The sequence below is a fragment of the Python bivittatus genome, unplaced genomic scaffold (genome assembly GCF_059951505.1).
Source record: "Python bivittatus isolate LINGU-HERP-01145 unplaced genomic scaffold, Pbiv_v1 ctg000310_np1212, whole genome shotgun sequence".
Lineage (NCBI taxonomy): Eukaryota > Metazoa > Chordata > Lepidosauria > Squamata > Pythonidae > Python > Python bivittatus.
In genome coordinates, this window is record NW_028277054.1 from 513260 (window position 1) to 524540 (window position 11281).

At 58.3% G+C, this 11281-nt stretch overlaps 1 protein-coding gene across 9 annotated transcripts; it reads right to left on the bottom strand.

Moving 5' to 3' along the window:
* Window positions 1–241: 241 nt before the first annotated feature.
* ERCC2 (ERCC excision repair 2, TFIIH core complex helicase subunit) lies at window positions 242–10837 on the bottom strand. 9 transcript variants are annotated; one of them, XM_088139670.1, is made up of 23 exons: window positions 10438–10772; window positions 10190–10289; window positions 10024–10101; window positions 9878–9940; window positions 9613–9726; window positions 9071–9187; window positions 8575–8691; window positions 7646–7769; window positions 6848–6944; window positions 6225–6358; window positions 5766–5934; window positions 5339–5457; window positions 4683–4752; window positions 4348–4417; window positions 4127–4228; window positions 3689–3752; window positions 3285–3406; window positions 2568–2660; window positions 2317–2389; window positions 2034–2104; window positions 1585–1728; window positions 1370–1513; window positions 242–537 (listed from the first exon to the last, which is right to left on the bottom strand). In XM_088139670.1, exons 1-23 carry the CDS (start codon window positions 10440–10442, stop codon window positions 445–447), a joined length of 2283 nt encoding a protein of 760 aa, XP_087995796.1. In that variant the 5' UTR covers window positions 10443–10772; the 3' UTR covers window positions 242–444. The 9 variants fall into 9 exon arrangements, 4 of the variants coding, with proteins under 4 accessions (XP_087995796.1, XP_087995797.1, XP_087995799.1 ...); XM_088139671.1 differs by lacking the exon at window positions 2568–2660 and having other exon boundaries at window positions 10438–10771; XR_015795938.1 differs by lacking the exon at window positions 242–537 and having other exon boundaries at window positions 1374–1513; window positions 2034–2166; window positions 3285–3465; window positions 10438–10824.
* Between the last annotated feature and the right edge of the window lie 444 nt (window positions 10838–11281).

The following is an 11281-nucleotide window of genomic DNA, read 5'->3' on the forward strand; positions in this document are numbered from 1 at the left end:
GAATGACACTGATTCTGGAGGTGGGGGAGAGGGGTCTCTGCAAGCTGGTGGGCCAAGCCTGCCTTCCCGTGTTCCCCAAAAGAGGCTTTGTGTGAAGAGAACTGAGTCCTTCCCACACCAACTCCCCGCTTCAGAGGAAGGGACTTTTCCCCAGGGCTCAGCTGCGCAGCTCAGCCGCTCTCTGCCTCTTGGGCTGGAAGGGAGAGCTGCAGGACAGACGCAGAGGAAAACCACTCGGGCACAACAGACCGATCCCCTTTATTAAAACCTTAGTCCAGAAATTAGGATTAGTGGGAGGGAGGGAGGGAGGGAGAGGGCTAAGAGGCTTGGGTCCAGGCCAAAAGCAATGCCCTCTGGGTGGCCTCTCTTCTCTTCGCAGCATGGATGGCCTGGGGGTCCTTCCCTGCAGAGCGCGCTGGCGTTGCCGGCGCCGTCTGCTGCCGCTCACACCTGGTGCGCGATCTCCTGCACTTTGCGCAGGGTCTCCTCCGACTGCAGCTGCTCGAAGGTGAGCAGTGACAGGCCCAGCTGGTCTTCCTGGAGAGACAGCGGGAGTGAAGGGGGGAAGGGGCGAGATGCCCACTGCCGCCCTGCAAGGACAACCAAACCCGCCTTGAACCAGTAATGGCAGTTCCTCCATTTGCTGCTGCTGCGGGGGTGGGTGAGGTGTTTGCTTTGGCGCAGGGTATTTCAAAGCTTATTTACAGCACCAACATTTCACTTATTTCCCAATGTAGTTTTTGCCAATGCTGTAAGAACTCCCAGGATTCTCATGGCGCTGAGAACTGGCCATTCTGGGAGTTGCACTCCCAATAAAACACCCATCATTCCCTTGCTCGGCTGCCAAAGCCAAGGGAAGAAAAGAAGGCTCTGCTCCCCTTTTTGCTGAGGGCTGTGAGGGGAGAAGAGAGGCTGCCTGTGGGGTCAGGTCTAGGCCTGAGGCCCCCTTTTGCGGCATCAGCTGCCTCTGGCTCCGATGGGTCAAAATTGGCAGAAGTTTCTTGCCATGTTGAGACGGGGCCCTAGAGAGGCGCACCACAGTCAAAGCTGCCCTCCCTGCAAATAAGTGCCCCCCCCAGCCACCAGGAGCGCCCCTGCTGGCTGGCAAGAGGGCAGGTGCCGGGCATTACAGTTAGTAGGTCAACCTGGTAGGAGAAGGTGCCACTGCCGAAATTCAGACTGAGCAAAGAATTGCTGCGCCTGCGCAACTTGCAAACCACATCACGGCTTAATGTGACGGTCTCTTCCTACAAGATGCCAGTGCCCCACTGAGGGCTTTACAGCTTTAACAGCCAGGAGGGAAGAGAAGCCGCGGCGGCTGAAGCCCAACCCTCCCGGAGTCCGTCCCTTCTGCCCCGATCCGGCTCACCTTGCGGAAGGGCTGGGCCATCTGGCGCAGGAAGTGCTTGGCTACCTGCACGGCCTCGTCCAGCGTCAGGTTGAGGTTGGCGTCTGTGATGTGCTCCTGGATCCAGCGGGGCAGCTTGCCCCGTTTGTCTGCCCGGGCAAAGCGCTGTGGGGGAGAAAAGGGGTCAGCCTCTGCCCAGCCTTCGAGGCAGCAGCAAACAGCCCTCCTCGACATACCTTGTCTGCAAAGACCATGAGGCCATAGTCCGTCTTGCCACGAATGGCCCGGCCCACACACTGCGCCGCATGCCGCATGGCGTCAAACGTCAGGAAGTCATTTTCACGGATTTGGAACTGGTTCCTCAGGTATTCCAGCCGAGCCTGGGGCAGGAGAAGGGACAGTGAGGGTCTTCCCCTAGTCCCCCCCACCTTAGCACAGGTGGTGCGGGGCTACGTCAGGTGTGGCTAGAAGCGTGTTTCCTCCCTCAGCAGCTTCTGGAAAACTGCCAAGCAACAGAAACAGAGTGGGTGCAAGAACATGTGCTTTCTGCCCCATGGGAGCCCCCCACCCAACTGATGGAAGGGGGCTCCCAGGCCTGCCCCCACAAGGAAATGAAGGCTCTTTTGCCAGCAGCCCTCAGAGAGTTGGAGGAGGAATCACCAAGGCCGCAGCACACGGGGCTCACCTTCAGGATGCGGCTCTGGGTGTAGACGTAGGGAACCCCGAACATGATCACGGCTCTCCCGTAATGGTGAACTGGGGAATGGAGAAAGTGTGGGTGGAGGGAGACCAACACTGCATCTAAGCACGGCTTTTCCCTACAATTTCAAAATGTTCATGAGCAAAATGAGCAGCAGGCCAGGTTCTGCTGAAACCGCAAGACAGGCGTTGGTTGTTCTGGATCCCCTTCAAAGCTGCTGGTCCTCATTCTCCCGGAGGAGGGGAGGGGAGGGGGCTCAGGCACTCACCAAAGTCGATTCCTTCGGAGACCTTCCCCCTGGCCACCGACAGCAAGATAGCTCCTCGGCCGTTCTCGCAGGCCTGGGGTATAAACCAACCGATCCCCTTATTCATCACCCACAAGATCTTTTTGCCCCAAACGCACAAAAAGTCAGCAGACTGACCTCCTCCAGGCAGGGAAGCAACTCCAGCCACCAGACTGGGCTTGGGGAGAGGACCTTCCCTCCTTCAGCAAGCTGCCTCCCAGCCAGCCCCCCACCTCTTGGTACTTCTCCAGGGCCACGCTCGTCTCGGCTCCATCCTGCGTCTCGATGAAGATGAGTTTGTTCCGCTGGATGTTCTCCAAGATCCCCTGGCGTAGTCCGAGGGGAGAGAAGCCCACCCTGAGGCCGTGCAGAGACTCTGCAGCCAGGACTCGGCTCTTCCCGGCCTCCCCCAACCACCCTCTCCGGAGCATGAAGTGGCAGCCGGGCGATTTCAGTGGGAGCTGCAGAATGTCTCGCCCACTTCGTGCCAGGGCTCCGCTCTATTTCCCCAGAAATGCTTGATGTGCTTCTGCGGGAATGGCCTCCAAGTTAACCGCTGGGATCCAGCTCTTAAAAGTACTTCAGGCCCGCTCTTGGAGAAAGAGCCCGGCAGGAGCGTGAGAGGAGCTGTGGGGCTGCAGCTCACCTGGGCAGGGAGGAACTGAAGCCCCCCTCAGGTCCACACAGCGGCCAGGCTGCCCCCCACCTGCCTTCACCAGCAAGCTTGACCAAGAGACCCGGCCTTGGAAGCCACGCGGTCCCCTTTTCAGAAGCCTTTGGGAGTTGTCCCCTCTGGAAATCCTCAGGGATTTCAAACCCATCGGGACCCCGTGCTCCTCCACAGCACCACTTTGCCAGAAGTCCCCTTGAAGTCCCTTTTAGTGACAGCCCAGAGCAAAATAAATGAGGAGCCGCAGCACGCAGGGTCTGGCTGCAGCATCCTGAGGTACCTGCTCATACCACGAGGCAACAATGTTCTCCATGTACTGGTAGCTGGTGAAGAAGGCAACGATGCCATCGGGGACCACGGCCGACATCTCCAGCAGCAGGTTGCCATAGTTGCGGATAACGGCTGCCGGAGAAGCCAAGGTGGGGCTGACACCTGCTCCCTTCGGGCTCCCAGCCCCGCCACTAAGCAATGGGGAAAATGGAGGGGAGGGCGAGGGAGGGGGCTGCCCCACAAAACCTCACAGGGCCCGTCCCTTCCCAGGAAGTCACGTGCCTCCATGCAAACTGCAAGCGGCCTCAGCGCCACCCTCCCCCACCGGATGCGCCAAGGGAGGCACCCCTGCCGCCAGGAATGGAGGAGCCTCCGGCAGGGGCTCTGCTCCCCCTCCCCACCCAAGGCCCTTACCAATGTCCTCACGTGTCTCAAACTTGGAGCTGATGGTCACTTGGTCATTCCCTCGCCCCACAATCTGAAAGGGAAACCGATGTGGGGAAACGGCCCTGTGCCCCTGGTCACCCCCAGACCGAAATGGGCCTGCGCCGGTTCCTGATCCAGTTCCAGGTACAATCGAGAACCAATAAAGCCCTTTAGGTTGGTATCTGGGAGCCTGCAACCCCCGGTGCTCTGCCATCTTTTCCTTTTTAGTTTGTCACGGCATATACGGTTAATTTCATGATTTCCTTATTTCGTTCTTTTCTGTTTTAATCTTACCGTGGATGTTTCCAGCTTTTCTCTGCCTGCCTTGCACACTGCCAAGAGTGGCGAGATCGCAATGGGATATAAACTCAATCGAGGGAGGGAGGAAGGAAGGCAGTCCCCCTCGTCTTGGCCCCTGGCACTCACCATTGGGCAGAGGCAGGTCCGGGCAAGGGTCATGGTGAAGGTAGCCATGGTCACTGGCCGGAAGTCCAGGATTTGGGGGTAGATGTCAAGCGGGGAAAGGGTCTGTATCCAAGGGAGGACACACCCAGTCAGGACAGGGCCTCCCCACGCAACCCAGCCCCGAGCTTTGGGGCAGCAGATGGGGTCTGCTGCTGGCTGAGAAGGCCCCGTCGAGCACTCACTCCTGAGGTGATGATGACCGACTGGAACCGCTCAAAGACGGGCTTGATAGCAATTGAGGCATCCATGCAGCTGGAAGAGAACGCGACACTGGGAGAGGGGCCAACCTCCCTGCTCAGCCCCAGATGCTTTGGAACTGCAGCTGAAGCCAGCAAGGGTTATCCTTCCACACTCTGAAGAGTGAAGGCCAGACAGATCCTCTCTTCCCCTCAAGTCAACCTCAGCTGGCTCTGGAAGCAGACGTCCAGTGTGGCCCTCCCCAAAGGCTGAACCGCAACTCCCAGAATTCCCAGCCAGCCAGCCAGCCAGCGCCTTGGGGCGGCACCAGGCCCCACACCTGAAGTGCAGGATCGGGTTGAGGATCGTGGGTGTCCTGTCGTCGAAGGGTTCTATAAGGATGGTAAATCCTGCAGCATAAAAAGAGAGAAGACGCAGCGATGGGCGGCCTTGGGGGGGTCTCCTCTGCGCTTTATGGCTAAAGAAAGCCAAAAGCAGCTGCCCCACGGGATCAGACAAGCCCACCTCAGTCCAGGAGTTTGTTTCCCAAAGAGGCCAAGAGATGCCTCTGAGCTGCTCGTGAGCAAGGAACCCAGCCAAGAGCTCTTCGAAAATCCAAGCACATGATACCGACAGGGTCCCCTCTCCCTGTGTTTGCACTGACACCTAAACAGTCCAGAAGGCTGGCAGAGCAGGATTTACCTCTACAGAAACCACGAGGATTTTCCTTCACAAAGCTGGTTCCTCTACATGCTTATTTGGGCCTTCCTCAATTTGCGTTTCTACAAATTCCCCAAAGCAGACCCCTAATTTCCCCAATCTCCTCTGGGGTCACGTTGGGTATCTTCCAGTTTCCTCCCACATTTTGCCTTGCCAGCTCCCAATAGGTGCCTTGCATGTGAAGAAATTAAAAGGCCCGGGAAGCTCTAAGGAAACCTTCCAGAGGGGCCGGCTGATCCAGAGCTGAGACGCTGCATCAAAGAGGGCTCCCCTTACCCTTGGAGTACGTGCTGACCAAGGTGGCAAAGTGAGAGATGAGTGTAATGGGGGAGAAGTCAGAGATGTCTGCAATTTCCAGCGTGCGAAGGAGGGAGCGCAGTCGCTCGGCACAGAACCTACCAAGGACCAAGAATCGAGCCTTGCACGAGGAGCCCCAGGCCCAGCTGCCCCAAGCGCCCCCCGGACCGCCTGTGGCACCAGGCCTCTTCCTCACAGTCCCCCCCTTGCTCGTCACCTTGGAGCGGCAGGCCAATGTTCAGTAGCACGGCTTCAGCAGTGGGCGAGGATGGCGGGGTGGCCCTTCTGCTCACGGGGCAAGGAGAATGTCTCTCCTCCTCCCCACTTGCCCTTCCAGAAAGATACAACGGATCGGGCCACTCGGGGAAACCCCTCCCAGACAGCGTGAGAGCCCTGCCACGCTTACCGGAGGGGCTTGCGCTCGATGCAGACCTTCTCGAAGATGTCCTTCAAGAAGGACGGGGGGCTCTCCTGGACCACATGATGGACTCGCAGCCGGGACTTCAGGTACTCCAAGAGGCGCTTCAGGAAGGCCACAAAGTGCTCTGCTGTTCGGATGTTACCAGGCACAGCCTCTGCCCGAGGGGAGCACCAGGAGGCCCCGTCAGGGCAGTGGCTCAGAGGGAGGTCTCAGGGCTCCCCGCGCCCCTGCCCCATCTGAGCCCCCCCCGAAGAACAAGGCCACGGGTTCAAAGAATACAAGAGCGGCCCCATGGAGCAAGAGCAACCAACGCCTCTCTGTGAGCCAAGCGGAGAAAGGCGGATAACCGGAAGAGGGATGTGGGGGGCATCCGCATTCTCTCCCGCCCCACGAGGATCAAAGCATCAACTCCACTTCTCCCACCCCACAGAGGGACCGACGTACCCTGGAGGATCTCGTCCGGCAGCACAGGGTTGGCCAAATAGACGTCTGTTTCCCGGGCGACGTTGGCCTCCCGCAACCCCTGCACCAGCTGTTGGTACTCCTCCTTCAGCTTCTGAGCATCCGTTTCCTTGATCCTGGAAAAGGAGCACATGGGAGAGGGAAGGCAGGTGGTCTGCAGGCCCTGCTCCAGGACTGGCGCTCGGAGCTAGAGCCCACAGACTCCTGACTGGACGTGCCTATTGTCATAAGCCCTGATTTAGAAACCAAAGCTCCAGCACCGGCTAACACACTAAGCCACAGGCAAAGGAGTGCTACCCAGCTTAGTACGACACATGAGTCCAGGCAGCAGAAGGCAGCTTCTTAGAGGCTCCAGATTCAGTTCCCTGAACCTCTCGGCTTTAGAACTCAAAGAAAGCGAGTTTTTAGCCCACGTGAATGCGAAGTTACGTATGAAACGGCAGTGATGCCTGCTGAGACCCTGGAGAGGGGGCTGTGCCAGGGAAGAGACTCCTGCCCTTGCCCCCACCTTGTTAATGTCATTTGTGTAAGTGGCACAGAATGTTGGCCTTTTGAGAGAGAAGAAGGTTGGGAAGTGGAGAAGGAAGCGGGGACTCCTGGCTCACTTTTGGATGGCAGCTTGCAACGTGGCCACATTCCCCTGGCAGCGATCCAGGATCTTGCGTGTAATGTTGACCCCCATGGAATCAATGCAGACGTTGTCTGTGGGTTAAGGAAAAGAAAAGCGAGGTCCAGCGAGCCCCAAGGAGGGTTTTCCAAGAAGCCTGCTATTTCTGACACACCTTGTTTCACTCGCTTGCCCGGACAAGACACAGTTTGGTGCTGTCCATTTTTATTTTTTAATCCCCATCATAATCAAGGAGACCCTCAGTGGTTGGGGTAATTAAGAGGAGAAAAAACAAACAAGGGCACAATTGCAATTAAAACCTTAAAACTCTAAATCAGATGACACCCAGGTCCCAACAGCCACAGAAAGCCTCCGAAAAACTTGGTTTCCTTACAGACCATTTGGCTGAGTTCACATCGCACGCAAATAAAGCCGATTGAGACGCAAGTTAAAGTCTAGTCTCCAAAGGAAGGGGCTGGATCCCAAAACATTTTCAGCCACAAGAACCCAACCCCGCTTGGACTAGCCTAGCCCACCAGATGAATCCAGACTTTGTGGAGCCCTTGGGGCATAAGATCATTCCTCCGCCATATTCTCTGAAAAAGGATCGGAAGCAGGCGATGGGAAGAGCCTCCTGCAGACCCCATTGCTCAACTTCACCCACATCATGTGCTGCTGGTAGACAGGGGCAGAGAGTTCCACAGACTCTGTTAACATGACAAGATCACACAGCCCAAGGCAGGCCTAAAGAAGGACCTCCCAGCCCAGGCAGCCAACCTGCCCTTCTCACGCGTACCGATGTTGTGAGCCTCATCGAAAACCACCACGGATTTCTTGGCCAGCTCCTTGGAGACCACGTCAGCAATCTTGGGGTCCAGGAGATAGTGGTAGCTGTAGACCACAATATTGGCATGAAGGATCTGATCCGACAGGGGGAGAAAGAGCAGAGCAGAGCTTGACAACATATCTTGGGCAAGGGGAAACTGAACTGTGCCCTCGGCTGACCTCAAAAAGCTAACCAGGGCTGGGTTTCTTTATTAGGACTTGGACAGGAGAGTGAAGGAAATCCGAAGAGCTGTCGGCTGGGATTTATCTGTTCATTGGGAGGGTATCTGTCTCTCAAAGAACAGATAACAGGACTAACTCCGGTTCCATTTTTCCAATTACATTCAGGTCCTAATGTGCTTGCCTGTAAAGTAGATAAGAATATGTACTTGTTTCTTTTAATGGCAAAGCTACCTACGCACACTTTCAGATCACACAGGCAAACTTCAGAGTGAAACAGTCCCACCTGCAGGGCAGCATGCAGAAAAGACTTTCGTGGGCAATTTGCATTTTGTGCCCCAAAATAGAAGAGGCAGACCAAACAATGTGACACACTTAGTTCACGGTGCTGAATTTCCTATTCATAGAACTTTGTTGAATTTAGCTCACTGTGGGAGAGGCAAAACCCCTGAAACGCCACCCCTGCCGTAGCAAGCCTTTCCCAGCCACTGTGCGGCTTCTGATACTCCAGCACACACCAACCAGTTCAACCTCCATTCCAATTTTTGCAATAACGAGAGAGGAAGCGGCTTTCTCCTTTTGCACGATCAACAATTCTGTGCCATTCACACACACATGCAAGGTCTTTTCCCGACAGCAGCCCATCTAACAAAAGAGATCCCTTTTGCTCTTCAGAGAGGGGAGGGGGCTTGTGTGTGCAAGCAAGGCCAGCCACCTTACCGAGTAGCGGGCAAGGAAGTAGGGGCACCAGCCCTTCTGCTGACCGTAAGCCTTCAAGTCATCCAGGTTATAGACGCCATATGGAAGTGGCACCTGACGACCGTGAGCATCAAATTCCTGCAGGGAATCACAGCAGGGGCTGAATGGATCTCCTTCCCCTGAGCTTACAAACACGCCAAAGTGGCTTTTGACTTCCCAAATTCTTAAAAGGTGCTTTTTACATCAAAACACACTTTGAGGAAAAAGTGCATTCGGACGTGCATGTTTATATAACTGTCTCTGCAAAGTTTTCTGCAAATTTTCTTCCTGAATTTCAGATTGACGGAGAAAAGGGAGAAGCAGAATTGGTGCCGTCCATCCCAACTTTCAGTCTGGCTCCTTTTTGCCCCTAGGAAGAAAGTCCACGGCTCCCCCTGGACCTCCCGCCAACCCGTTCCTCCTCCCTGGTGCCCGAGGGGTTTCAGCCGCCTCCACCCCTGTCCACTTCACCCCACACCTCAAAGAAACGGCAAGAAGGGACGCTGCCATCCTGCTGGTGCTGAGCCCGGATGTATGAGGCGGTGAGGCTGAAGCACTTGCCGTCCACCTCCTTCCCAAAGCGCAGGCTGCTCACCTATGGCAAGGAATGAGGGGCCAAAGCCCCGTCTGAGCAAAAGGGGCACGCTGCCCACCTCACCCCACTTTCCCTGCCGCCCAGAAATTCAGGGGTCGTCACCCAGGGAAATCTTAGCAGCAACGCAGGCGGTGGACCAAGGCGAGGGAGCCCGCCCAGCCATTCTGTCCGAGCAAAGACCTCGCTCCTGCCGCTCCCACCTCACAGGGCTGTCGTGAGACGAATCAGGAGGAGGCAGAGGGAGGGCCCCGGCAGCACATTTTGGAGGAAAGGAGAGCAAGGGAGAGGCCTGCCTCGAGGACGCAGCCAAGAGGACCAGCCAAGAGGACCGGCAGGCGGGCGAGGGGGGCTCCCTGAGCCTCCTCTGCCCAGCAAGGGTCAGCCCCACCCACCGCCCACCCTGGCCCTCGAGCAGGCAGAGGCACCTCGGGGTGGACGCAGAGGTTCTTCCTGGAGCTGAGGGCCAACCCCAGGAAGGGCAGCTTCTCCCCCGTCTGCTTCTCGTGGAAGTCCAGGAGCTTCCGCAGCTCCTCGATGACCTGCAGGGAGAAGCCCGCGCAGCTGGCGTGGGAAGGGGCCGGACGCCCCCCGCCCGCCCCCCCGCCCCCGGCAAGCGGCGGAAGGAAGGCCTCCCGGCCAGGCCCTCTTCGGGGCACCCCGCCTGGCATCTCTCGCGCCGCCCGCCCGTACCTTCTCGATCTCCGGGACGGTCCTGGAGCAGTAAACGAGCTTGGTCACCTCCAGAGGGTAAGCCTGGGGAAGAGGGCTGGCTTAGGGGGCTGCGGGGGCTCCCGCAAGAAGAGCGGGGCCGCTGCCCACACCCCGCCCGTACTCACGCGCTGGTAGGCCAGGATGAGCGCCAGCAGCGAGATGGTCTTCCCGGTGCCCGAGGGCATCTCCAGCACGCCGTGGCCCTGGGGGGGACGGAGGGGAGGGGCGGTCAGGCCCGCGGCTCTCGGCGGAGGGGCCGCCCGGGCCCAGCAGGGCCCCCCGCGCGCCCACCTTGGCGTCCAGCGTCCTCTTCAGCTCCAGCATGTACGAGAACTGCTCGGGGTAGATGTAGTCGTGCGGAAAGTGGACCAGCAGCCCGTCGACGTTCAGCCTGAGCGAGGGCGAGAGCGCAGCGTCCGGACGGAGCGGGGCCACCCGGGCGGGCCCCCGCCCCTCCGCCCCGGAGAACGCCCCGCAGCCCGCGGCCCCCCGCCCCGCGGCCTCATGGTATTTCCCCGGCGCCTCCCGCCGCCGCTCACTTCATGGCCTCCTCCGCGGCGGGAGCCGCGCCGCGGCCCAGGTCTCACTGCGGTCCTCGCTCAGGAAAGCCGCTCCTCGCCGCCTCTTCCACCGATCCCGACCCCTATTGGCTCAACGCACCCCCCGAAGAAGGCCCTGACTGGCTGATCTGATCTGATCTGATCTGAAACGGGTCTGCCCCGCCCACTAGTATCCGGGCCTCCTGCCCCGCGTTCGGCTGCGCAGCGCGCAGGCAGCGAGAGCCGCTCGACCCGCGATCGCGCGGCGTTCCTGCCATTTAGGCTGAAGCAATCAAACCCAGAGAGCGCGAGGGGGAGAGATTTAGCCTCTGCTGCCGCTGCCGCAGCCCTTCCGTAGCGTCGCAGTCGCTCTCCCGGGGACCGCGACCCTCTGCGCGGGGGGAGGCGGTCGCAATGCAACCTGCCTTCTTCACGTGCTGGAATTGCCTTCCTGAACTGTGTACCATTTAGACCCGCTGGGCTGCGGTTAACACCCCCCCGACCCCCACCCGCAACCAGCAACTCAACCTGAGGCTTCCTGAATTGAACCAACAAGGAAAGGAACCACGGTTGCTCTAACCCAGTGTTCCTCAGCCTTGGCCACTTTAAGGTGGGTGGGCTTCAACTCCCAGAATTCTGGGAGTTGAAGCCCACCCACCTTAAAGTGGCCAAGGTTGAGGAACACTGCTCCAACCCTTGGTTAACTCAAGCATTGCTGATCAACTGACCCACATTCCTGGGTTTGAATCCCAGACCGACTGGGCGGCTAGAGCAACACGAAGGGACCTCGTTGAGGCCCCAACCTGCGCTCCAGCAGGTCCCGCCCGCACTCCCAGCGGAGGCA